The sequence below is a fragment of the Arvicola amphibius genome, chromosome 18 (assembly GCF_903992535.2).
Source record: "Arvicola amphibius chromosome 18, mArvAmp1.2, whole genome shotgun sequence".
NCBI classification, from domain to species: Eukaryota; Metazoa; Chordata; class Mammalia; order Rodentia; family Cricetidae; genus Arvicola; species Arvicola amphibius.
Genome location: NC_052064.1, coordinates 11434798 through 11462579, shown reverse-complemented (window position 1 = coordinate 11462579; position 27782 = coordinate 11434798). Strand labels below are relative to the sequence as shown.

Below are 27782 nucleotides of genomic sequence, written 5' to 3'. Positions count from 1 at the left end.
GGCACACGCCTTTAATCCCAGCACTCGGGAGGCAGAGGCATGTGGATCTCTGAGTTCAAGGCCAGCCTGGTCTACAAGAGCTAGTTCCAGGACAGGCTCTAGAAACTACAGGGAAACCCTGTCACGAAAAACAAACAAACAAAACAAAACAAACAAACAAACAAACAAAAAACAAAAAAAATGTTTGTTGTTTTGTCCTACAATGTGCTAGAGCAGAGAAACAGAGTCACAATAGAACCACTCAAGCTGTTGTAGGTGTACAGAGTACAGAACCGAATGCAACTCCGCGTTCCTCTCAACCTGTAAAACATGTGGAACTTGGCAGCTGAGAAATCCAAAGAGATGTTTTTTTTTTTTTTTTCTCTCACCATTCGCTCTATGACTTGTGAATACAGGATTCGGTATTCTCACAGTTTGGTTATGACAATTACATTCAAACAAAATGTTCCAAAACTTAGGAAGGGTGAGGAACTCAGCTAAGTGCTTTGCAAAGGTGTTTTTTTTTTTCTATTTTCTAAAATAATACTATATATGATTTTGTAAAGGTAATATAAATTTATGAAGATAGTCACACGTGTTTTGCTGTTGTTTAATCTTTACTGAATTATAACTTAATTTTATAAAAATTCTTCTTCGACAATTTCATACATGTGTATCGTGCATCTTCCATCTTCCTCCCACCCATCTCACCTCCCTCATCTGCGTAAGGACTTTTCTCAGACTGTTCTAATTTGTCTTGTGACCTATTGAATTTAACAAGGACCATCTATGTGACTAAGGGTTTGGAAGTATCCACTGGGGTCTGGGGGGCTAGCCTATGGGTACACAATGGGACACAATGACTGACCCTCATGTCAAATCCTCCAATAGTCAATAGTTTTGTAAGGAAATGTAGGGTCACATGTGCCAACCCTACCCATATTGACTGACAGTCCCAGCTTTGCACAGGCTCAGTAGAAACAAGTTTAGCCACTAGGATCATGACTGCAATGGCTGTGCCATGCCAAGAAGGTAATATTTCCCAGTACATCAGTCCTTATATTATGGCTCTTACATTCTTTCCTTTCCTCTTCTGCAGCACTCCCGAGCCTTAGGCGGAGAGCTATGAATGTCAGATTTAGCAACAAGCTGTCATGTATTCTCAGGATCAACAACAGTCAAGAATCTCTGCATTCAGAATTACACATTACAAAGAGATCGTTCTCTAATTAAGTCTGAGAATAGAATTTGTCTGTAGTGTAAACAAAATATTCAGATAGTAATATGAGGCTCTGTCAAAGTAGCTACATCACAATGGTCAGTTCCTTTCTGGGGCTCTAGACTTACCCAACAACATTTTTTTTAACTGAGTCTACAGTACCAGGTATTCCCTCCTACGGAGCAGGCCTCAAGTTCAATCACACATATAAAATTTAAAACTAGGAAAATAGACCCCCTGAGTTTGAAAATTGAAAGTCCACTCCTGGTCAGGTGATCAAGTCAGACAAGTTACTGCTTCTCCTTCTGGTTTAAAGCTCAATAAAATGGCTCATTAAGGAGCAATTTCTGTGCTTAGTTTAATTAAAAGCAAACATAATATATGGTTCAAGGGGAATCTTTTCCATAGCTGGACAAAGTCCCTTCAGTTAAGGCATTTTGTTCAACAATGAAATCGTTTGCTAGAGAAAATTATTGACAAACTTTGTGTGGTTTTTAAAATTGACTTGGAATCTATATTTTATATCATTTTGCATGATTGCTCTTAAAATTATGTATTTCATCATATTATGAAAAGAATCCTGGGAAGAGGAACTATTATCATCATATTAAACAAACCTTCATTTTACATGGAGGTTTGCTGGTATAATGCAAAGGAGTTGAGGTGGTTCACACATTGTCGGGTGCATTTGGCAGACACTGACTTATAAAATCAACCAATCCGAATCTTCCAACTTTTAATAGTATACTATCAAAGAATGTTATTCTCTGCTTTCATTGTTAGAAATCCTGTCATCTGTCTGCACAAATGCATAATGAAAATTTAGCTACACAATAATAGCATAGTATCTTAGCTTTCGTTTTCCAGTTAAATTTTAGCAAAATAACTTAGAGAAAAGTCTCAGTAGTCTTTATAAATTACTGTTTCATAGGCAAGTAAGACTCTTTAATAGAAGAATCAAATGTAAATAGTATAATCGGGTTAAATACACAAACCACTGCAATGATTTGGGAGTAATCTATAGATTGTGTATGTAAATTCTCCTTTATTCTGAATCATGTTCATTTCCTCAGCTAATTATGTCATAGATAATGCTTGTTTCATGTGTTTGTGCTGATTGACTGGAGGTATTGTTGGAGAGAATAGAACTGGGGTGTAAGCAGCATTTTCTAATTAGCCTTAATAGTAAGAAGAAGGGTTTTATGAAAAAAAATGAAAGTACATTGTTCTTTGTTGACTTACTAGGAAATCTCAGGAAAAATCAAGTCCAATCAACCAAGCAAGCAAACAAACAGAAATATAGCCTGTTGGGTGAGTGGGGTCACTTGCCATGTTGGTTACATTATAAAAGATATAGTTTGCTCTCAGAGAAGGATAATGTCTTTATTCGGTATTGAGAACTTTGTTTCTGATCACGGATGGGTTCATGTTTCCAACCCTGCTCATTATTTTAAAGCTCTGGCAGTTTGTGTAGGATGAGGGCGTGCCCTTTCAGCACAGGTTCAAGTCCAGGTTTCTCTGTTTCTCATGTGACTTTGAATACCCTTATGGGGAGGATTAAAGATATTCTGTATGTAAGATTATTATAACAGTAATGAGTAAGCATTTAAGTTGCTTTCTCCCGTTGAAACTATTTTTATGAAGTTTAAACCTTTCTTCCATCGTCTATGTCCTATTCATGTCACACATTTTGGGGTAAAAATTGTATTCAAGGCCAATTCCTTAGCTTGGTGGTACAAGACACATGGGTACCCCTATGCTCTGTCCTTTTACCTCTTATTTTATACAACTGAATTTAAGTTTTGTACTAAATAAAGGGTAATGTTCCCATAAGGTTATAATGTAGCAAAAAAAAAAAAAAAAAACCTGCCTGTCACCCAGTAATGTAGATTTGGGGAGACTGTAGTTTAATGGATTATGCATGGGATTATCATGATACTGGTGTAAAACAAAACAATAACAAAATATGTTTGTGCTGTCCAATATAAAAAAATATATAACATATATTTGCAAATAATACAGTATGTAATATCAGACAATAATGAGACATTCATTTCTTGCCTCATATACTTATTATACTCTGCTTTGTGTTATTGTTTCAGAGTACATTTCTTCTTCTATTTATTGAATATTTACTGTTAGAGATTCTGTCATGCTAGACTGACAACAGGCTTGCCTGTCTCATATGTGCCGTGTCTCTTGATTATGTAAAAATTTGTGTTCAGTGAGATACGTGCATCATCTAGGTTTGTGTATATTCTATGGTCCCCCACACAATCAAATTGCTTTACAAGGCATTTCTTGAAAGGTATTCTAGGCAACACAGCTTTTACATTTAAAAAAAAATGCTGATAATCAATGTATGGTGTGGGAAGTCCTTCTGTATGCATGTTGCTTCTATTGGTTAATAAATAAAGAAACTTCTTTGGCCACGATAGGGCAGAGTAGAGCTAGGCAAATCACTGGACTGAAGGTTGAGAGAAAGAAGGCAGAGTAGGGAGACATCACAGAGCTGCCAGAGGAGAAAGATGTAAGCTGCCAGCCGGAACCTTGCTGGTAGACCACAAGCATCATGGTAAAATATAAAATAATAGAAAAGGGTTAATTTAAGATGTAAGAGCTAGCCAATAAGAAGCTAAAAGGCCAGCAATGGTTTAATTAATATAGTTTCTGTGTGATTATTTTGAGTCAGGGTGGTCGGGAAACAAACTAGCAGCCACCACCAACAATTGGCGTGTGTAAAGAAGGTGCTTTGGCCAATGGCTTGGCAGAGTAGAGTTAGGAGAGAAACCTGAACTGAATGCTGGGAGAATGAAGGTAGAGTCTTGGGGAAGTCATCTAGCTGCCTCAGGGAACAACTTTGCCGGGAGGCCACAACCTCATGGTGATGCCCACATTAATGGAGATGTGTTAGTTTAAGATATAAGAATAACCCAGAAATATGCTTAAGCTATTGACCAAACAATATTGCAAATAATATAGTTTCTGTGTGATTATTTCTTGGTCTGGACAGGCAAGAATGAACAAGCAGCCTCCTACTACAAATGTAAAAGTTAATTATTTTATAGTAATCATATCTCTCTGTGGATAATATTATTGATATAAATAATACATATCTAAAGGTATTCTGTTCACTAATTTTTTGATCCATGCAACTTTTTCACTCACTTATTTTCTTTTTATTGGCTTCTTACGATGTTTGTTGCTTAGTTATGTGCCTGTCTTTGAAGCTTACATGTCTGGCATGCTTGTCATGCTTGTATCCTCTTTTAACTAAGGAATATGCTTCCTGCTCCTCCTCTCTTTCTTCCTTCTCTCTCTCTCTCTCTGTGTCTCTTTCTCTATGTCTCTGTCTCTGTCTCTCTCTCTCTGTAACTAAAAAGGTGGTATCCCTTACATCTCTTTTTCTAAGCAAGAACATGAGTGCCAAATGCTATTAACAATTCGAGATACACTTAGGCTTCTCTTCTAAACCTCTTCACTTACTGTTTCTCCCTGGATGTATGTCTGCCACTGCATGCCTAATGTAACTACCCTAACCACCCAGCTTACCCAACATCCACGCTTCTGCTAGAAAACCTTGCTAAATAGCTCCAGATCTTCTCTGCACTGACACTGATGGTCCTGTGCCTTCCTGGTTAAAGTTCTTTTACAGCTTTGCTGCTTTTCTTATTACTTTTTGTTTCCCTGGAATTTTCCCTGAACTTTTCATTCATGTAAAATGACTCTTTGGAACTTTCAGTTTCCCAAATTAGTAAAATACTCAATTTATGGAAAAGAAATGTCATTTGTATTTTGTTTGAATTGATATATAATAACTATTCCTATTTATGGTTGCATGCAGAATGTTGTTTTGATATGCAAACTTTGTTTAATAGTTGAATTATGATATTTAACTTACTCAGCACCTCATACATAATCATGCCTGTGAACCAAGGGCAGGGGTATAATGAGGTCAAATATAATATATTCAATTTTGTCATCTTGAAACATGACCTCCTAGGTTTTGTTATTTTTTTTAATTGAACTTTTAACAAAGACATGCATCCCTGCCCTGACCCTGGGAATCTGTATATGTGACTTTATTGCTACCAGACTTTTGTTAATGTCATTAGGTTAAGAATCGAGGCATTGGGCATTATGGATTGCTTGAGTGTAGTCTAATTCCATTGATAAATGTCTTTAAAAGAGACATGCAAGAAGAGGGAGAGAAATCTAGGAGAAGGTGGAGGCAGAAATGAGTTATTTGGTTAGTGAGAGCAAGGGGAGGCATAGAAAAAGAAACTTTCCCTCCAGCACCTTCATTGGCAGTGCAGAATATTTTGCAACTTGCTTTACAATTTCAAATAGCGTTTTAAAATTTTTATTTTTTTATTATTTTAATTCCATTTTACATTCCAATGACAGTTCTCTCCCACCCCTTCTCCTGCACCCCTTGCCTCTTCCCCAGCCCACTCCTTCATCCACTCCTCCCAATGGGTAAGAGCTCCCATGGGGAGTTAAGAAAATCTAACACATTAAGTTGGGTCAGGACCAAGTCCCTGCCTCCTGCATTAAGACTGAGCATGGCATCACACCATAGAAAATGGACTGCAACAGGCTAGCTCCTTCACCAGGGATAGATCCTGGTACTACTTACAGGTACCCCTCAGATAGTCCAAGCTTCACCACTGTACCCCATAATTGGAGGGTATATCAGTCCCATGGAGACTCCACAACTGTCTTTCTAGAGAGTTCATGAGTTTCCATGAGCTTGGTTCAGTTGTTTCTGTAGATTTTGACCTCCCTTGCTCATATATTCCCTCCTCCCTCTTTTCAACTGGATTCCTGAAGCTCAGTCTGGTGCTTGGTTGTATATCTCAGCAGCTGGTTCCATAAGCTACTGGATGAAGGCTCTATGATGATAATTAGGTATTCACCAATCTGATTACAGGGGTATGGCTAGATCAGGCACCCTCTCCACTGTTGCCAGGGCTCTTAGCTGGGATTATCCCTGTGGATTCCTGGGAATATCCATAACATCAGGGTTCTCCCTAACCCTATAGTGGCTGCCTCTATCAAGATTTCTCTTTTATTATTCTCCCACTTGATTTCTCTCCCCCTTCAACCATCTGATTTCTTCATGTTCTCATCTCCCATCCCCTCTTCTTTACCACCCTCTCTTGCTCTTAGTTTACACAAGAGATTTCATCTAATTCCCCTTCCAGGGATGATCCAATTGTCCCACTTAGGGAATTCCTTATTATGTAGCTTCTCTAGAGCTGTGGATTGTAGTCTGGTTATCCTTTGCCTTATGACTAATATCTACTTATGAGTGAGTACATACCATGTTTGTCTTTCTGAGTCTGGGTTACCTCACTTAGGATAGTATTTTTTACTTTCATCTATTTGATTATAAATTTCATGTCATTGTTTTTTACAGCTGAGTAATTCTCCACTGTGTAAATGTACCACATTTTATTTATTCATTCTTCAGGGGTATCTAGGTTGTTTCCAGGTTCTGACTATTATGAAAATGATGCTATGAACACTTTGAACATGTGTCTTTGTGGTATGATTGAGCATCCTTTGGGTATATTCCCAAGAATGGTTTTGCTGGGTCTTGAGGTAGATTGATTCTCAATTTTCTAAGAAACTGCTATACTGATTTTTAAAGTGGCTGTACAAGTTTGCACTTCCACCAGCAATAGAGAAGTGTTCCCCAATTCTCTCCAACATGTTAACCTATCCTCAGTAATTCTTACCTTAGGCATTCTGGCAGGTGTAAGAAGGTATCTCAGTGTCATTTTCACTTCCATTTCCCTGATGATTAAGGATATTGAGAAATAACTTAAAAGTCTTTGGGCCATTTGAAATTTTTTTCTGCAGAGAATTATCTATTTAGCACTGTAACCCATTTGTAAATTGGATTGTTTTGTATTTCGATATATACTTTTTTAGTTCTTTGTACATTTTGGAGATCAGCCCTTTGCCTGGTGTGGACTTGCTGAAGATATTTTTCCATCCTATAGTCTGCTGTTTTGTCTTAAATAAGACATGATAAATATCATGTCTTTTGCATTACAGAAGCTTTTCAGTTTCAGGAGGTCCCATTTATTGATTGTTGCTCTCAGTATCTGTGCTACTGGTGTTATATCTACATTTAAAAAGTGGGCTCCTGTACCAATGTGTTCAAGGCTACATTCCACTTTTCTCTACTGCCAGGTTCAATGTAAATGGATTTATGTTGAGGTCCTTGATCCATGAATGGCAATATATGTGGATTTATTTGCGATCTTCTACATGTTGATATCCAGTTGTGCCAGGATCATTTGTTGAAGATGCTATCCTTTTTTTCTGTTGTACCATTTTGGCTTCTTTGTCAAAAATAAAGTGTTCAGAAGTTTGTGGATTAATGTCATAGTCTTCAATTTGATTCCACTGGTTCACATGTCTGGTTTTATGCTAACACCAAGATATTTTATTACTATAACTCTATAGAAGAGTTTGAAGTCAGGGATAGTCATTCCTCTGGAAGTTCCTTTATTGTTCAGGATTATTTAACTATTCGGGTTTTTTGTCAAAGTTGAGTATTGTTCTTTCAAGGTCGGTGAGGAATTTTGTGTTGAAATTTTGATGGGGTTTACATTGAATCTATAGATTGCTTTTGAAAAATTGCCATTTTTATTATGCTGATCCTACCTATCTAAGAGCATGGGAGATCGTTCCATTTTCTTATATCTTCTTATTTTCCTTCTTTAGAGACTTAAAGCTCTTATCCTACAGGTCTTTCACTCATGTAGATAGAGTTACCCCAAGATATTTTATATTTGCAGTTATGATAAACAATGATGTTTCTCTGATTTCTTTCTTGACCCATTTATCATTTGTATATAGGAGAGTTACTGATTGTTTTTTGAGTTAATCTTTTATCTCTTTACATACCAAAGCTATTTATTAGCTACAGGAGCTTCTCAGTAGAGTTTTGGGGGTCACATGTATGCTATCTTATCATTTGCAAATAGCAATAGTTTGACTTCTTTCTTTCCCATTTATATGCCCTTGATCTCCTTGTGCTGTCTACAGCTAGAACTTTGAGTACTATATTGAATAGATATGAAGAGAGAATTTGTCTTGTTCCTGATTTTAGTGGAATCCCTTTGAACTTCTTTACACTTATTATGATGTTGAGTGTAGCCTTGCTGTAAATTGCTTTTATTATGTTTAGATAGGTTCCTTGTATTTCTGATCTCTCCAAGAGGACTGTACTGACAGAAACCCAAGAATTGGATAACAATTTGTGCCAAGGGAAGCTTGTAGGATCCCATTTTTCTTATATTATTTAAACATCCGTTGATTTGTTCCATTTAAATCTATTTTGATAATATTACAGCATAACTTAAAAGAATAAAAAGAAAATGGCAAGCAATAATATTTTCCTAAGGAAATGAAAATGCTGTTCAAAAATACTTGTTATTTTAAAGATTTCTTAAGGAAATGGGTATTTCAGGATTAATCTGTCCTCTCTCTGTTGTGTCACCCACAATCTGCTTCATTACCTCTGGTGATAGCGGCAGGCAGTGACTGACACCAACTCTGTAGCAGAGGAAGCCACATTCATTTTCCCTGATGTCTCAAGGCAAGTTTCCATACTGTGGGCCTTTCAGGGAAAGGCCTCTGGTCACTCCAGCTCACAGCAGGTGTCTAAGGTAATGAAAGGAGCACAGCTCCCTGCATTCTCTGTAGCCACAAGGGCAAGTAGCTGACATACACATTCCAGTGTCTTTTTTTTTTTTTTTCTCTTCTCCATTTGTGGGAGAATTTGAGGTTTGAAAATAGATTCTTGAAGACGCCATGAGGGATTTTAGCTGCCCCCTAGAATGAGGAGATTGCTTTCCTCTTCTGAGCAACTAGCCTATTTGTCTTTAATCAATCAACAGACTAGCTGGTCTAATATTGCTGCCCATCACCATATCTCAAATTGTCCGTCTACCAGCAAGGTGAACTGACTTTACCCATTGTTAGACAGCTACATTTAAAAAATCTTGATCAACACCTAACTACATTTCAAAACTTTAACATTTCTCTAAAACTGGATATTAAGAACTCCCAAATAATGAGGAAGTAATTCTTTATGAAAATACATATGACTAAGAAGATTTTTAGGAGTACTACACATCCTAACTCTTTAGTTCCAAAGGTACCGATTTATTAGATACTAACAATTTTCAACCCAAACATAGTTCTCCATGTAAATTTAGGACTCTCTCTCCTCCCTCCCTCCCTCCATCCCTCTCTCCTTCTCTCTCTTCTACCTGGGATTGAATCTAAGATATCGCACATGTACACATGTTAGATATGATGTATCACATAGCTACATATACAGTCCCTAGTTCTACACAAAGGGCTAACATGAAGGAAATGCACAGTTCCTCTACTGCTCACATGTGACTGTCTTACACCGATCTTTCATTTAATTTCAACATGAACTCTACTTCACTTTATGGATTCAGATATCAGACTTAGACTAGTGCCTGATCTGCATGTCCTTACCATTCTCTGTATTGAGTTTCAATAATTTTTTGTTCTAAAAGTAGAGTTACCATCAGGAGTGTTATTTTAAAAAAGTTAATTTATCAATTTTATAAAATCCATGACAGAAAATAGCCTCAAATTCCCAGTTCTCTCTCTCTCTCTCTCTCTCTCTCTCTCTCTCTCTCTCTCTCTCTCTCTCTCTCTCTCTCTCTCTCTCTCTCTCTCTCTCTCTCTTTCTCTCCCTCTCTCCCTCCCCCTTCCCCTTCCCCTCCCTCTCCCTCTCCTTCTCCCTCCCTCTCTCTCTCCCTCTCTGCAAGTATGTTGTGTGTGTGTGTGAGAGAGAGTTATGGAGATATATATAATACAAAGGATTTGATGAATGTTGCCTGGATTTATTTAACTTGAACTTGACTGTAAATATATAATGAGACTCAAAATAGATTGCTGCTATAAAATTAGACAAATTACTTCAAAGCGACACTTTTTCTGGAACTAGGGAGTTCCTAGAGGAAGTGACTTGGGCCAAACCCTTTTTTAATTATAATTTCCATTCTTTTCAGCTGATTGGTAATGATACACCTTTTCACCTTTTGAATCCTCTCTGACTAGGAAGTACAGCTACCTCTTCTCCAAGATCCACACCACTTGCTGATGACGAGTGCTGCTGACCTAGGCCCCGGTCTGTGCTCTATGCGCTAGACCCCAGTTCGCCAGCTTCGGGCAAGGGGCTGGAGGTTGAGAATACACACGCAGAGACAGACCGACACACAGACCTTTAAACACTGATACCAAAGCCCCTCATTACTAGCACCATGTAGGCTTAAATGCACTGCAGTCAATGGCCAACAGGTGAAAATCTCATCCTCTGATTCTCTAAGCTAGGCACAGCTTCTAGTAACTTCAATTAGAAGGTTCTAGCAGGGAAGAGCAGCTGAAGGCCAGGACTCATTAGTCCCAACAGACTAGAATCTGTCTTCCATTTCCATAAAATCCCCCTGCCCGTTGAAAGTTTCCTTTATTTTATATTCTCCTTTTTTCCAATTTTGTTTTATTTAGGAGCTCAGTTTCCTAGAGTCAGTCAGTGAGTGCTGAGTCAGAAGAACTATTAGAATCACATAGAACAAATTGTAAGTAAGAAATTGTTTTCCAATAGAAGGAGGTTTCTTCATTAGAAAAATATGAATGCTGAATATATTTCATTTTAATTTTCTAATATCTCTATATAATTATGCTTTGATTTGCAAGTGACTAAGTTGTCTTTGGGTGACTACCCTCATTTCACCCTATATTTCCAATATATATTATAATGACTGTTTGATCCAAGTCCAGGAAACTTTCTGCTTTGCTTACTAAGGACATTATCCATCCACGATTTATGGCTAGTTTTCCCTTGTACTTGATTTCATGTCTTTCGCACCACAGAAGACTGCTTATCAAATGCCATCTCCTTCCTTACATTATCTACATGTCTGCCCACACTCCTTGCTAACTTGTATCTTTCGAGGTCCTCTATGGTTCTTCTTCTGCCTATCAATTAAATAAACGATTCTCAGAGCTCTGTTAATTAATGTACACAGTCTCTATGCATATATGGTTTGCCTTGTTGGCGTTGACCTTATTAGCTTTCTTTTTTCTTCTCCCGGAGTTATCCTGACTGGCAACATCTATTTCTACTTACCTATCACCAGATACTCACAAAACCACAGAAACTCTCAACTGGGCCTCTTAAAAACTGTTTCAAACTCAGTGTAGTGGCAATACTGTGATGCAGCAGTTTGGATTCTAAAGCTGAAGAATCATAATTTCCACGGGAAACTGTTCATACAGGTTACGTAGTGAGTCTCTGTCAAAGGCAGAAAACGAGAGGGACAGGGAGAAGAATGACGAGGAAGAGTAGAACGTGGAAAAAAGGAGAAAAGAGGGAAATGAAAGAGAAATCGCTCTGAATTAAGTGTCCTTTGTTTCCCCCTGCCAAGTGGCTTTGCCATATTCTTTACTAGTTCACCTTGGGAGGTCAGAGCTGATGTGGCCTTTGCCCTTCCTTGTCTGCACATGCAACCTGTCAGCACAACACAACTCTGTTACACTTCTAGGCTTTGCCACTGCTATCCACCATCTTTGCAAATTTTTCACTATATGACCTTAAAAAATAAACGTAGTTTTCTGCGCCTATGGCTTTCAGTATCGCCTCTTCCAGGTAAAGGTACAATGTTAGCTGTATTATTTTTCTACCAGACATTTTTTTTTTCTTTTAGGGAACAAGATTTCTAGAGATGTTACTTTGTCCTTTTTGGTTCATAAGATTTAAATTTCTTAGCACTGAATGTTTCAACTAGTAGAGTTTTCATAATAACCCAACGTTCCATGTTTCAGGCACCTTGGGGTATTTGTGACTAGTCTCATAGGCCAGTCATCTTGATGTCCTTGTACCATGACGCACACTGCTCTTCCCAATGGGGACACCATTCCCTACCCAACTCACATCCAGCTTTGTAAGTCATGGGAATTAGAAAACACCTGACAGGTAGCAGATGTTCACAAGAAATGTATAAGAATATGAACTTCTTTATCCTCAGCTTCGTATTTTGTAAACTGACAAAGCCTGTGCTTTGTGTATTTCATGAGTAAAATGGAGGTTTCATAAAAACCCCATTACAATTAATTAGTTAAAACTTACATCTTCCTTAAACCAATGTAATGAACTTATTCCACAAACACAATAAGAATATCTAAGGCATTCAATGATGCTTTAATAATTACAAAGGTCACCAAGACTGAAGGTATATGCAAAACACCAGATAACTGCTCGGAAAAATCAATACCTTCAATGAGTTCCTCAAAGTAATTTCTGAGTTTGTAACTATCTCTTTATGTGCCTGTCACATCTCTTAAATGATTTGAGTATTATTTGTAGCACAGCAGCTCTCTGAGAACTGGAAAAATTTAAAATGCTATCTTTTCTCTCCCATAGTTTTTAGACAAAACACAACACAACACATACACACATACATATGTATATGATATACATAGTACATACCCCCCTCTCATCAAGAAAATAAAACAAGTGTTTAGAATGGTGGAAAGGCCAACTTTCAGTTCTGTTTCTGTGCTCCCAGCTTAGGGATAAATGCATTCATTCTGCTTAGTGCTGTCTGACACCCTTATAAGTCATAGGAGAACAAATGATTGGGTAGCTGGCTGCCTGCTTTTAAAAAGTTAATTCACATGATTCTAAAAGTGTTTTACTGTTAGAAACTACTCTCCTCATGCAACTGTAAAAGAGATCAATATTTATACTAATTGAAGTATCACCATAAAACCTGGACAAACCTAGAAATACTATTTTTTTGAGAACAGAGGCTTAATGAAAAATTCAACTTCAAAAGACAGACAAAAGCAGTGATCTCCTGCTACTCACCCTAAAGAGGGGACATTAGACAGCATGCTCATCCAAATGGGTGTCATGCAACGATAAATGACAGCAGCTGGGTTGTGTTCTTTTGGACACGGGATGCTTGGTCATGACTCCTGTGGAGAGAGACAGGCTTAAAGATGAAAGACAAGAGCAAATGGGGGCATCAAGTTGCTTATTCAATGTTTCTTTTCAAAAATAATTTTCAACAAAAATGTAAGGTGCACAAATTCAAATTATGTGAATTTTATCCATTTTTGAGCTCATAAATATTTACTGCCAGACACTATCAAACGATATGTTAATTGATATTTTTCCATTGCAAAATATAAGATGATTAGAAATCTAAAAGTTAAGAAAAAAGAGACTTTATTATTTTTGTGATATGTTTCATATTCATGAGTTTTTCTTTGTTAATATTGTCTTTCCAACTAGCATAGATTAGGGACTCAATACTTAATGTTTTATTAATTTGTAGCTGTATTGTTAGTCTTTAGGGTAGTAGAATTAAATTTTCCCCTAAAATTCAATTTAGTTCATATTTCTTAGCTCATCACTATTCTAATACATAAAACATTAAAAAAATAACGCAAATGAAATTTTGACATTTCACTAAATAATAATAAAAATCACTTTGCACAGTGGGAGAAGTTATTTTCTGCATCAATAAAATTACAAGATTTCAATAAAATATTTCTCATTATCTCAAGCAAAGAACATTTCTGTAGACTGTATTCTAAACTAGGTCATTAATATGGTCCTGATATAAGACCACCTTTCCCAATCCCCCACTGTAAGAGGCAACACTCATTCATGCACTTCTCTCTGATAAAGTCTCAATACTCCACTTTTTTTCTCTGACCTGATGACACGTTTTCTATTGTGTGAGGCAATAAACGTGCTTAGAATTTCCATAAACTCAAGGCACCATATAACAGACCTGCTTGCCTTTCACCTCTTTTGCCTTTTCCCCAGTAATCACGAAATCCTGGGGAGCGAGTCAGACTTTTATACGACTCCGCACTTGCAGATCTTCCCTTCACAGCCACTCACCAGCTCCAGATCCCCTTCCACATATCTCGAGTGCTCAGTTTCTTTCAGTCAGTTTAGGATTCCTCCTCCCATTCTGACAACGGGAATTAATGGACAGGCAACTGGATATGATGTCTAATAGGCATCATTATAATGTACAACCCTGCTTCCTGATCTGACTCAAAAGCTAGCCTTTGCTCTAGTTTTCCTATCCCCATGAAATATGAAGTTCAACTTTTTAGTTCATAAACGTTATACTCTATTTTCTTTTTCAGTACAAATCCAATAAAAAAAATCCATGTTGTCATGCTTAAAAGAAATAGGAATTGGAGGGCGGGCTCAGCCACTAAAGTGTCAGGGTATGGAAACACAGGAACCAGATGGAAGCTTGGCTCCCAATTAAAGCCAAGTGCATAGGTGTGTATCTGAAACCTAGTTGTTGTGGTGTTGAAGCAGGCAAATTCCTGAAGCTTGCTGGCCAGCCGACTGAGCTGACTCCAGAAACATCATGCTTAGTAGAAGATCCTGCCTCAAAAAATAAGGTTCAGGGCAACTACGGATGACACCTAATTCATCCTTTGGCCCTACTCTTCTGCATGTGTGCATGTGCATGCACACACAAACATGTGTGCACACACACGCACACACACACACACACCCTTACTGGTCTGAATATGTATATCATTCTCTTCAATCTATTATCAGAACAGTAGCAAATGACCCTCCAGCCCTTCTCTACCATATTAAAGTAGACACCAATGCACACTAGGAGCTACCCCTCCTAATTGTTAAAATTATTTATTTTAGCCGGGCGGTGGTGGCGCACGCCTTTAATCCCAGCACTAGGGAGGCAGAGGCAGGCGAATCTCTGTGAGTTCGAGACCAGCCTGGTCTACAAGAGCTAGTTCCAGGACAGGCTCCAAAGCTACAGAGAAACCCTGTCTCGAAAAACCAAAAAAAAAAAAAAAAAAAAAAAAATTATTTATTTTTTAAGATTATTGTATAAAATTACATCATTCTTTCCTTCGTTTTGCTCTCCCAACCACTCCCATATGCCTGCTTCTTGCTATCATTCAAATTGCATAGCTTCTCCTTTTCATTCATTGTTGTTGCAAGAATATATGCATACCTTTTTGAGACAGTGTCTCTCTACAGAGGCCTGGCTACCCGGAAACTCACTACCTGAACCAGGCTGACCTTGAACTCACAGAACTCTGCCACCTCTGCTTCCCGAGTGCTGAGATTAAAGAGGTACATCACCACACCTGGTACATGTAGACTTATATAGTAAATATTACCTGTTCAGTCTGTATAATTCACAGAATATATATGCCCCTCCGCAGCATTCTTTTTTTGTTTGTTTGTTTGTTTGTTTGTTTTTTGGTTTTTCGAGACAGGGTTTTTCTGCAGCGTTTTTAGAGCCTGTCCTGGAACTAGCTCTTGTAGACCAGGCTGGCCTCGAACTCACAGAGTTCTCTGCCTCCCGAGTGCTGGGATTAAAGGCGCCTCCGCAGCATTCTTAATTTGCCTATAGTTCTTCATGTAGGGTTGAAGTTTTCTGCCTCACTCTGCTCTATAGCCACATAAGTCATCCAAATACTCTGGAATTAAGACTTAAAAAATGTTCTTGTTAGAAATGTTTATTGGCATTATTGTTGTTCATTTCCAGTTCCTGATCCAGTTTCATTTTCTGCATGAGACATTTCCTGATTTTTCTATTAAATTTTCTACCAAAACCATTAATACTTCACATCTCTAATTTCTTTTTTGTTTTTTTAAAATACAATTTAATTAAATTATTAAATCCAACATTTTGGCAAAGTCTTAGTACTGAACCAAAACCAAAACAAATAACCTATTTTTAATGATCAGAAACATTATAAAGTAACATCTTCATCAAGACAAAGACTAACAACTATCTACAAAAAAGTTAATATTCTATTATAAAATTTAAGTAATTGCACTCTATATGATAGGAATGTACCTAACAAATACACTTCAAATGAACTTAAATATCCCATAGAAAGTTTTAAGGAAAAATAAGATGTATTAGATATGTCAAAGGCCCCCATTTTCTCAGTAGAGATATTGTTTTTTATCAAACATCCAAAAGAAGGTACATAAAATTACTTCATAAATTTGTTGGATAACAAATCAACATAAGACATATCCACATACTAGTAACAATAAACAACAAAAATTTGGGATCTTCTAATTATTCTAACAATATAGTCTTATAATTAATTATTGTAATATTAGAATTATGACCTCCAGAACAGGTGAACTATATTAAAAACACAAAAAATGATATCAAAAGACTTATTTCTTGTTGAAAGAAAAAGTAAAGCCAAATCAAAAAAAATCCAAAGTAAACCCACAAAACAAACAATAGCCCCAACAACATTAACTACTTATTAAAAAAAAAAATAACACGTGGTGGCACATGCCTTAATCCCACTACTCAGAAGGCAGAGGCAGACGAATCAAAACAAAAAAAAAGAAAAAAGAAAAAAAAAAAGATCATGATCACTACTTCCCTTGCTAAGTTTGTTTCATAAAGAATAGCATCTGTGAGGCGCAACCATGTGCTAGCTTCTCCCAAATGAGGAAGGAGCTCGGTAAAGAACGGGCCCATGCAAAAAAAAAAAAAAAAAAAAAAAAAAAAAAAAAAAAAAAAGCTGGCAGAGTAGGAGGAGTAGTGCTAACGTCAAACATTTTTCACTACTAATGACTAATTAATTCAAGAAGTTAAGTTGGGGAAAGGTGAATGATAGGGTGAATCTTTGAGGGAAAGTGCTGTAAGTTGAGGGCAATAACCAGGACTGCAATGACGAGACCTCTCGAGAGTCACTTCTGTAAAGAAAACCGTATGAGCAGTCAATTCAAAGAGCAAATGCAGGTGAGTTTCAACCAGCACGTGATCTGGTGGCGATGATCTTCCTTCCAGACTTTCTAGCCAACCTACAATCCCATATTCTGCATGCTGCCCAATTCAAAAACAGGAATTAACCTTGTATGCTGTGCAGAGGCACGCAGGATGGCGTGGGGAAGTCAATCTCTCACTTGAGAAGCATCAGGAGTTTTTCAGGGCAGTTCATTGGCAGAACAGTTGCCTCCTGGCCTTGCATGGGGCCGCGGAGAAGATGGAGGGAACTGCTCTTGGGGACTTGCAGGAGGAGATGGAGGCAGTGGTTGCAGGGGTGAACTGGGGTAGGGTCCCAGCAGGTAGCTGTCCTGGTCCCAGATAGACCTTGGCAAATATGGCTCTGCATTAGGGGAAGGCACCGAAGGATATGGTTCTGCTATGTGGCCCTGAGACTGGACATCCTGATAATGGAGGAAAAGTGCTCACTTGCCTGACCAGCTGGAGGATCCATCCAGAGTGACAGGAAGCCAGAGTCCGCATCCTCATCACAGGCATCCTCTTGGTAGGAACTTTCTAGAATGTACTCACAGAAGGATCCCTGCTGGATGACTAGGAGAGGAGATGGTCCTCTGGCATTTCCAGGACAGCTGCCCTGCGGGCTGGAGGACAAGAACCCAGGCTGTCCAAAGTGGTCGGAAGCCTGGAGGCCCTAGGGGACCAGGATGAATGTGTTCAGGGAGCGACACTTCCAGAACTAAGGTGGGATCTGGCTCCAGCAGCAGGTCGATGCCGTACAGATGCAGTTGCATGGCGCAGCCTACAGCCAGAAACACCATGGAGATGGATGCATCACTGGTGGACCCAGAGGGCTCTTCCAGGTCGGGTGGTGTGTGGGGCTCCTGGAGGCAGCTTCGCTTGGCAGGGCTGGGTCCTTGTGCCTGCGGTGCCCAGCAGGGTTCGGGGTCTGCACCTGGGCTGCAGGGTCGTACTCCCAGCATGTTGGTGATGATTTTGGGATTGCAGAGGCGTGGATTGCAGCTCAAACAGGTGCGATGGGTCGGCTGCTCTTCTGGCTGTGGAGCGTTGAGCTTTCCTCACATCCCGCGGGATATACCCTAGGCATCAATTCTATTTCAAGGGAGGCGCGGGAAAACAGGTCCAATAGGAAAATGTCATGATAGGTTCCGCCCCTTCCTGGCTCTGCCCAGCAGTGACTATCTGACCAATAGCTATGGCCGTAGTTTGTAGGTCAGTGTGTGGTATTCCATTCTTGGCACTCCATAAGCAGCCATTTGGTTTGTAGGCCTGGGCCCCTGCTTTTGATTGTGGGCCTTGTATGCTGTAGTCAGATTATAGCAGTAAACCATCATTGCTCAAATCTCGAGAGTGGAATGTTATAGAAGGACTCTGCAGTGTAAGTCTGGATTTCAGCCTTCAAAATAGAAGTACCCTATTGCACTCTTGACCTATAGTGTCGGGAGTTTTGTGTGCATCCTTGAGCCACTGTGTGATTTTTAAGTGACCATCAGTCTTCCTCCGCAGATGGTGAAAGGGAGCGTAAAGCTAACATGGTCTGTGATTAAAGTTGCTATCTTTTTTTATTACTTTATAAATAAAACCATTCAAAATTTCCACTTCATCCCCCTCCTCCTACTTCCCTCCCGATCGCTCTCATCCCCTTCCCCTCTCCCTCCTCCTCCAGTCCTTTCTTTATTTTATAGTTAATCATTTGTTATAGTATAGATTTTTCTTATTATGCTGTTGTTTTACTTCTTTCTGTAAGAAAGTAACTAACCTGAAGATAGCAATTAAAAAGTGCAGAAAATTTTAAAAAACTTAGCAACCAGAAAATTTAGCATATTTTATAGAGTCCTTTTTGATTGGTAAGAAATACTTAATACTGTTATCTGGACAACATTTTAACCTAATACATGCTTTGGAGCTATACACATATAATAATTGTTGGTTGAGTGTTGTATTAATCTAGAATACAAATTGTCCAAAGATAGATGGTGTTTTCTAGAAAGATTTACTGAAAATAAATGCAAATTTTATTTTCAACTTTTAAAACAAAAATTTAGATCTTGGCAAAGTCAAAATTCCGAGTTTAAAAATAGTGAATAATTTAGGAGCCTTTAAAATGAACTAAGTATGCTTAAGAAGATCAAAACAAAGTTATAAATACTTAATTCAATAATTATAATTGAGCTTTAACTTCTTTCAGGGAAGATTTGATGATCATAGAATCTCTTTAACTATTTCTTAATCATTATTATAGCATATTAGAAAATGCATAATTTTTAAACTTTAGCTTGTATTTGTATTTAGTGTGATCTTAGCATTGCAAACCATGAGCCTTTAGCACTTCAATACATTGATCAATTTAAGCAGCATATTCTAAATTAATGAAGTATTTCTCTTCTTGAGATGTTTTGATGTAAATTTTATATCTTTTGGATATATGTGAAAATGCTAAATTTGTTTGAATAGGCCCTCAGAAATATAAATTGTTTTAAACATTTATCACTGCCAAATTTAATTGACATTTTACTTTCATGCTATGTATCTGAATATGGAAGGACAAGAGGACATTCCCAAAGGTACAACTAATGTGCTAACAAAGAATTCGAGTGTGTGAGAGTGTTTACCTTGTTAACTTGACCTGAAGTGAAGACCCACCACTAAGACAAGCAACACTTATTTAAGGCTATTCTGAGAATAAGCTGTCAACAAACAAGTAGATGATCAGCAATTTTCTCCCCTTAATCTCTCCTACATTTATATAACAGTTTTAATAGCAAGTGAACATATTGGGTAGAATGGAAATTATCAATTCGATGAAAATTTGTTCCTCATACAAGTAATCATAAGACTCCTGAGTGTCTCATTTGTCAAGAGCAGAGAGAGACAAGGAGCCTCGCTACGGGATATCTACTGGAGAATATGAGTTACTACTTATAGAACAAGGATTGCAAGTGATTTCATTTACCTTGGAGGAAGTCATTACTTACACCATTTCCTCAAACACATGTGTTGAAAGTACTATCCTCTACTAGTAATCCTATTTGGGGAAAAAGAAGGAAATTTAAGAGGAGAGAGAGCTAGTTTTCTTTAATGGTGTGGCCTCTGGAGGCCAATGAAGCTCTATTGGATTGCCCCACACTTTAAGTACAGCACAAATTGAAGTTGGTATTTATTTTTTGAAAAAAGAATATAAAGTTTGGAAGAGTTAGAAGAAACATGGGATGAATAGATGCTCACACATTGCATGAAATTCTCCAAGAATTAATGAAGTACGATATTAAAAATAAGCCAAGCATTTTATAGCAATGTAGTAAGACAGCTGTTTAAAGAGCATCTGAAGAATAGCAAGAACTTACCTCAAACACGGAAAGGTGTAACTTATTTTAAAACAACCGATTTCAGAAGGGAACTTGGGTGCCTGACAACTTAATGTCACTAGTGGCTCTTTTCCCCTAGGTTCAGTCACTTACATACTCAGAGACCACCATAACCAAAGTTTGAGCGTGTCCAGTTACCTCTCAAACTACGGTGACCTTGTGACCACCCACATGCTATTTGTTAGCAATAAGAGACATAACACTGCAGCATCATGAAAACCTCTATTCATGTTTCAAAAGAAGGGTGGGAGTCCAGACAATTTGTGCCAGTCAGAGTCCCTACATGTAGCCAGTGGAAATCAAGAAAGAAATCTGTGCAAGCTGCAGTGAAGACCCAAGGAAGTTATAGATCTCAACAACGGGGAACACTGAACCAGAGAAGCCATAAGAAAGGGGCTAACTGACGCGAGGAGCTATAGAGGCTGAAGCTAGAAAGGCTGCAAGGATTAGACTGTCAATCTTTTGGGAGTACATGCATGCCACTACATGCCTCAGATGCTAGAAATAGTGAGAAAGATATTCAAAATATGTTTCCTGTTGCGTTTTATTCTTTCTTTTGTATAATCTGTCCTTAATATACAAAAGCAAGAAGAAAGTTAAAGAGAGATTGTATTTTTTGTTCTCTATTGATCTTAGAATGCATATGTTTGTGTGTGAGAGATACCAAATCAAGAATAAAATTTACATACATGTGTATGAGAGAGAGAGAGAGAGAGAGAGAGAGAGAGAGAGAGAGAGAGACTGCCTACATATCTTAGACTATCCTGAAATTCATTGAGTACACCAGGCTAACCTAGAATTCACAGAGAACCACCTACCTCTGCCTCCTTAGTGGCGGAATAAAAATTGTGTGCCATCACGCCCAACTTCTCCTTGTTATATTGTTTTAACAATCCTTAAGAATGGAAATATTTAGTCTCTGCATTTGACATTGTAAATATGTAAATGCAAATTTAATTTTAAAGGAACTCTTGCTAATAATTTGGCTAGTGCATAAGAGAAAATCTGCATTTGAGCAATATTAGAAATATTTAGACTCCAAAGACACTAGATATACTAAATGCCCCTTCTATAACGAGTGGACAATGAGCCTTTGGGGTCCAGAGGTTAATACTGTGTTTTTTTTTAATTTGGAAAATATAAACTGACTTGTGTATTGGAAGGTTTTATTCCATTTCGACACTGCTAGTTTGGATGTTGGAATTGTAAGAAGCCATCTTAACTAGAAGAACCACGTCTTCAGAACTCTCAGACCTTCCTGTCACAAGTTGAGCCATTTTTCCATCACCATGCTCACAGCCATGATGTTCTGCCTCAGCATTCCCAGGACTTCTCATCAGTCAAATATCTATGAAATCAAATCCCAAATCAGCCAAGCTATAAAACAATTAGCCAGCCTCAATATTATGTAATTTCTCCCCTTTCTCCTTTATAGTTGAAGGCCTACATCCTCAAGCCCAATGATTTAAATTAAAATAATATGAATTTCTTTATTTGTGTACTATTGGGTTATTAAGTGTTCGTTAGCAACTCAGCCACGTCAAATATGACTATTTATATCTTTGATTGTTCTATATTAAGGAACAAGTATGCACAAAGGATCAGGCTATGAAGCAAGCAATATAGTTTCAAGATAGCTCTTTACTTGTTAATATTTTCATAAAATCTTAATTGTTTAATACTATCTTAATTAGTATATGCATGTATTCTGCCTACTAGGTCATATTATCAAATAGAATGTGCTACATGTATGTTTTACTTTTCCTCTCTAACTCATTTGTAATGGTTTTCTACCAAGCTCATTTAATCAGACACCTGCTGTCCTGGAGCAGAAACTAGGAAGTGCATATCTCTCTTCATGTTTATGAAATGATTTTCTCTTTAGGCACTGAAAGTTATTACCAGAGACAAGTATTCCTGTTCTTTTAACATATGAGAAATGCTTATAATCAGTTATGCCCAGTGAAATTTTTAGACAGTGATTATATTATTGTCATTCCAAGATTTAAATTTCAGATATTATAATAGCATTTCCTTCTATACCCTGTTCTCAGGATTTAGAATCCAAAACAAAATCCTGTATCTTATGTATTTCCATATCTTCTGATCTTAAAATATTGCTATCTAATGTTTCACATGTTTATAGGTTTTCTTGTTAGGTAAAATTTGCATGAAATATAATATGTAGCAAATTGGCCAATAAATGTCTGTCCTTGACATCACTCTCAAGGAACAAGCTGTCTCACTCCGCATTACATGTGGAACACTGTGGTGTGTACTATTTTGTGTTTTTCTCCTTTTACTTACCCTAATAACTTTTTGATGTACCATGGTTTTGTATGTATCAGTGTCCGTAATTGATTATTTCTATATAGAAAAATGCATATATTTATCCTTCCATTGAGCTGCTTAAGTTATATGTCAAAGTTGTTTTAACATGTTTTATAACATTTTCAATAAGTATATTTTTATATCTTTTAAATTTTAATGTTTTTCCCTTCCACTAGCTCCTCCCAGATTCCTCACCTCTTTAACCTCCCAGCACCACATCCTCTCTCCTTTTCCCCTCCTTCTTATTAAAGAACAAGTAAACACACACACACACACAAACACACACACACACACACAATAGGAATGTGATTTAGCTCTTTCATACATTAAATATATGGTCATTTTTCAGAAAATTGTCAAATTGTCTCCAAAGTAGTTGATCTCTATGCCCTTTTCTTCAGTCTTGTGTTAGAACTGTCATGTCTAGAACAAGAAAATTGAATAGGTTTGGAAATATTACTTGTGAATGGTGAAGATGTCAAGACTACTATTACTTAAGGAAATGTGGATGTGACTTACTTTTTGGGTGCTATTTTCACTGATAAACACTCAATTCTAATTGGACTCATCAAATACCAAATAAATACCCAGGCCATCTTCTTAACACTTAGCTGAGGAAGCATACAGTCTACCACAGTTTGTAACATAGTTCATTAGAATTTAAAAGTAATTCTAAGACTTTAGTAGCAACATTTTTTTAATTCTATTTATAATCACCGTCTCATCTAAATGAATATTCAGGGAAAAGGCATGATTTGACCAACAAATTCTATTATCTTCTATTTCCAGGTGTGACAGTCCAGAACCAATTATCTAGAACATGTTGCTTTGGCAAAATATGTGATTCATTTAGTGAGGTCACAATTTCAAAGAAAATCATTATTTTTTATAAAAACATTTACTTGGTTTACTCTTGAAATTAGTATTTCTATGGTGGAAAAACTCTCATTATTCTAAGAATCTTATTTCTTAATTTTATTTAAGTTGTATTTGTGTTGCCAACTGAGAGCATTTTTAGAAGTGAGATATCACATTCTTAAACCTTCAAAGTCAGCTGCAGAGGAAATTCTCCAGAAAGACAATAAATCCAAACCTAGCTGCTCCATTCAGAATGCTTCCTGGAAACAGGCTTATTTGGGGAATATGCTATTTTCACTGTGTATTGAACACCTCTGATTTGACTCCAAATCCCAAACTCTGAAGTAATCGCTTATTATATTTCTCACAAGTAGAGATTAAACACTTTGTCCCCTTTGCATCTTGAAAAATAAAATATATTTATCTATTTTAATATCTCATATGTATGGTAGTACCTCATTATAAGAAGGGTCCAAACAAAATAATCTTACCAAAAATTATGATTTATCTTAGTACTAAAAGTTTCGTGACTAAAACAGACCCCTAAGAGACCATTTATCCCCAAATAATTCCCTTAAATGGCCTTACAAGCCCACACTGCTTTCCCCTCTGAGCTCCATCAGCTCCTACTGGCTGAGCATCAGTCTCTAGGCTTGGTTTCTTGATCCAGATAAATAAAATTCACTGTTTTTTAAGAGCAATGATGGTCATTCCTTCCTCTGATTAAAATGTTCTCTTGTCTCCTTCTCAAGCACTGGATAGTTCATAATATACTTGCTAACTTAACACCAATATTCCCATGTTCCCAGTCCTTTTCATTAATGGCTAAAATATGCATTATAATCCAATTTGCATCCTCTAATTCATCTCTCCCTTTGACCATTCTTTCTCCCTTCTCCACTTGCAACTGCATTACTACATTCCAGCTGTATAATTTCGCTGCTCTCAATCTGTATGTCTCCATGCACGTTCTTTCCTTGGTCTGAAATGTTCAGCAAAAACTTCCATACTACACCTGTTACAACTGGAGAGTATTTTATTAGTCAGAGCAGAGTAAGGATAATGACAGTCAATGAAGCCATAGGGTCTGAGTATTTTATCCTGCAATCACTTTAAATCATAGCAATGATGTAATTGTGAAAATGACGTAAACGAAATGTTTTGAATGAGTGTTGCTGTGGCGCTGGGAAAGTCTGGAAGAGGGAAATAACAGCTGGAAGAGCCTTCAGTTTCTCAGGTAGGAGAGTAGGAAAGGAACGGTGAAGTTTTGAGATAGGGTGGGAGCACTGAAGGAGAAAATGTAGCACATATACAGATTATATTCTAGGATAAGAACCAATTTGGTTTTGTAGATAAGGCATTGGGACCTATTTCCTTACATTCATTTACAGAATTTCAGAAACATATTTTTCTGTAAGTCCCATTTTTGCAATTCTGATGTTTATCTTTCAGAAATGGTGATAAAAGATTGACCAAAACAAAGATCGATAAATAGGGAAAAGAAATACTTTAAAGTTATTGCTCACTTATTTTAACAATTTTTCATCTCACTTAGAGTTCAGCCATCCCATGGATACACGATTTCACTCACTGACAGGTGAAACATTCTTACTCTTCTTACCGACGAGGAAGAGTGGGAGAGTTACAGCAGATGAAGCTGGAAGGCAGGGAATGTGTAGATCAAGGTCTTTAACCTGCAGTTACTTATAAGTCATGAGAGGTTTTTATTGTGAAAAACGCTTTTGCTAAAAAATACTTAAAGGATTTTGTCTGTCTGCCTGATGAGCACTGGGCAGGAGTTGGGGAGAGCAGAACTACCTCAGACAGACAAGCAAGAAGCCATAGAAGGTTTTGACAGAACAATGCAGGCATTTTCTTGTCAGATTTGTTGACTCTCTTCCCCACTCCACCATGAGAACCCTACGCCCTTCCCTCATAAGCTCCCCTAAGAATCTCTCCATGTCTTCTCCCAGTGGAGTTTCTATGCCTCACCAGACTCAGAATTCAATCTACTCGTCAGATTTCGATGTGTTGTCTCTATAAAAACATGGCTAAACAAAAATAAAAAATTAAAAATTTGCTAATCTGTTTTCTTTAAGCACTCCTTAACTGAAGTTAATCATCTATTCAGTCTCCCAAACCACACACTAATACCTATCTTATACAACAGCATTCTTTCATTCGGGCAGAAAATAATGTGTGCTCTTTAAGATAACTTTTCAGGAAAAAAAAAGGGACCCTACATGTGGCCTTTTGCTAGATATATGACCCTGGAAACTCTCTATTGGTCATTTTTTTTGTATGGAGGATGGAGAAATCAATGGTATCTATCTTACAGTGCTGTAAAAAAAAAACTCTCATAACTATATCTAGCATAAATTAAGCACTGGCTAAAAAAATTGGTATTGACATCATTTTGACATATCAAAATGAATACCATGTTATATAATCATATTATTATTATGGGAATAAGACATTTATTATATTTTAGTAGGTATACATACCAAGATAATATCATATATGATAATAGTCCTATCAGTTTGTCTACATTGTTGCAGTCATTAGCATTCTTTTTTGCAAAAAGATTACTCATAGCTTATAATATCTTGATGAAACCTATTCTCCATCCCAGGGTTTGGTTACTATAGAATCAGCTATGACAGACAACTTTTCACGTTGCTCTACACGTGATGCCTGCTAAAGGAGAGTTGAGCCAGTGTTCTTACCAAGTCTCATAGAATAGTTGTGTCTTGGATGGACTTACTGCTGTAATGAGGTACATTCTTTCCTTTCATGACTTGGAAGCAGAGTAAAAGGATCTTATTCTCTGGGAAAGATGTAACCAGAACTTGGAAAAGCTGTGTTAAAGTCTGATATGTTCCAAAGTCAGGAGAAGAATGATGCAGTGTTATAAGAAGTGTTAATTCTACGTAGAGAGGAAGACAGGAGATCATGCTGTCTCTTATTGAAGATAATATAATATCAGTGCATAGCCTTTTTGTTCTTGACATTAATACATTTGGTTTCTGGCTATATTTCCTGCTGGGTTTTTCGCTGAGGTATATTGTAGCCTTCTGGGAAATTACCCCATGATTCAGTAGGCTTTTGTTACTCACAAATAAACTGTCATTACTGGAAATGGTGTGGCTCTGTTCTTCCCTGCAACACTCTTAGCTCTGTGAACATCTTTTCCTCTCTCATGCCTAACTCTTGGCTCAGTGACTCACGCAAAGTAACATTTACGGAAGAAATTACTGGAGTCTATATGCTTGCAGATAATAGGTTTAAATTTAACAATACTATCCCAGTCCTGATTCAGAGTGATTCAAACCTGATTTGAAATGATAAAAGTGGTGGCAGACCCTTTAGCCCATGACTTGGGAGGTAGAGGTAGGTAGACATGCTTGAGTTTAAAGCCAGTCTGGTCTACATAGGAAGTTCCCGGAAAATACTGAGATCTTGTCTCAAAAAAGGGAAGGATTTAAATTATTTTTTAAAAAAACTTTATTCTATTTCAAAAGAAGAGTCCTGGGATTGTTTCTAAGATCCTGGCTTGTGACAAATCTTAAAAAGGGAAAATTACTAAATAAGACTGAAGTAAATATAGAATAATGGGCTTTTCTTATAGTGTGCCTGGTGCCTTTAAGGAAAACTGAAACACTTCTGGATCAGGGTCATCTCCTAGGAAAAATATCTTCTTTGCAGTTGGATGTGCCTCTGAGGTTCCACTTGTTAATGAAGGGAAAGCAGGTGCTTTTATGTTCTACCATAGAGACACACTAGATTTCCAATCCTGAATCCCAAACGCATTCTTCAAAGCTTTCATGTTTTTAAAAACTACAGTGTATATGGATTGCAAAATAACTATTTTAAATATAATTGAAAGGTTCTGGTCCTGTGAGGATAACAATACAATAGTTCCAAAGAGTTGGAAAAGGCAGGTGTGCTAAAGTCCTCAAAGAATAAAACAAAGAGGAGAGAACAGAGGTTATAAGCCTGGATTTGAGAGTCTGAAGGGAAGGATTTCAAAAAATTATATAAATCCAGAAACCAGTTGTGTAATTCTGAACAAGTTACTCAACATCTCTCAGTTTCAATTTCTTTATCTAAAGAAATGGAATGTGGCTACAAGCTGTTCTTTATGAGGTTTGAGGAAATTTTAATTCATTT

The 27782-nt window shown here is 37.3% G+C and overlaps 2 protein-coding genes across 2 annotated transcripts in view; one reads left to right on the top strand and one right to left on the bottom strand.

The window, feature by feature from the left end:
* Znf804b (zinc finger protein 804B) overlaps positions 1-27782 on the top strand; it is a 464439-nt gene that overhangs the window by 395394 nt on the left and 41263 nt on the right. The gene's annotated exons all lie outside the window — the stretch shown is intronic.
* Positions 17241-18020, bottom strand: LOC119804028 (proline-rich protein 23A3-like). The gene is given in 3 exon segments (XM_042054292.1): positions 17241-17448; positions 17490-17756; positions 17758-18020. Coding segments are annotated over 3 exon segments (738 nt in total).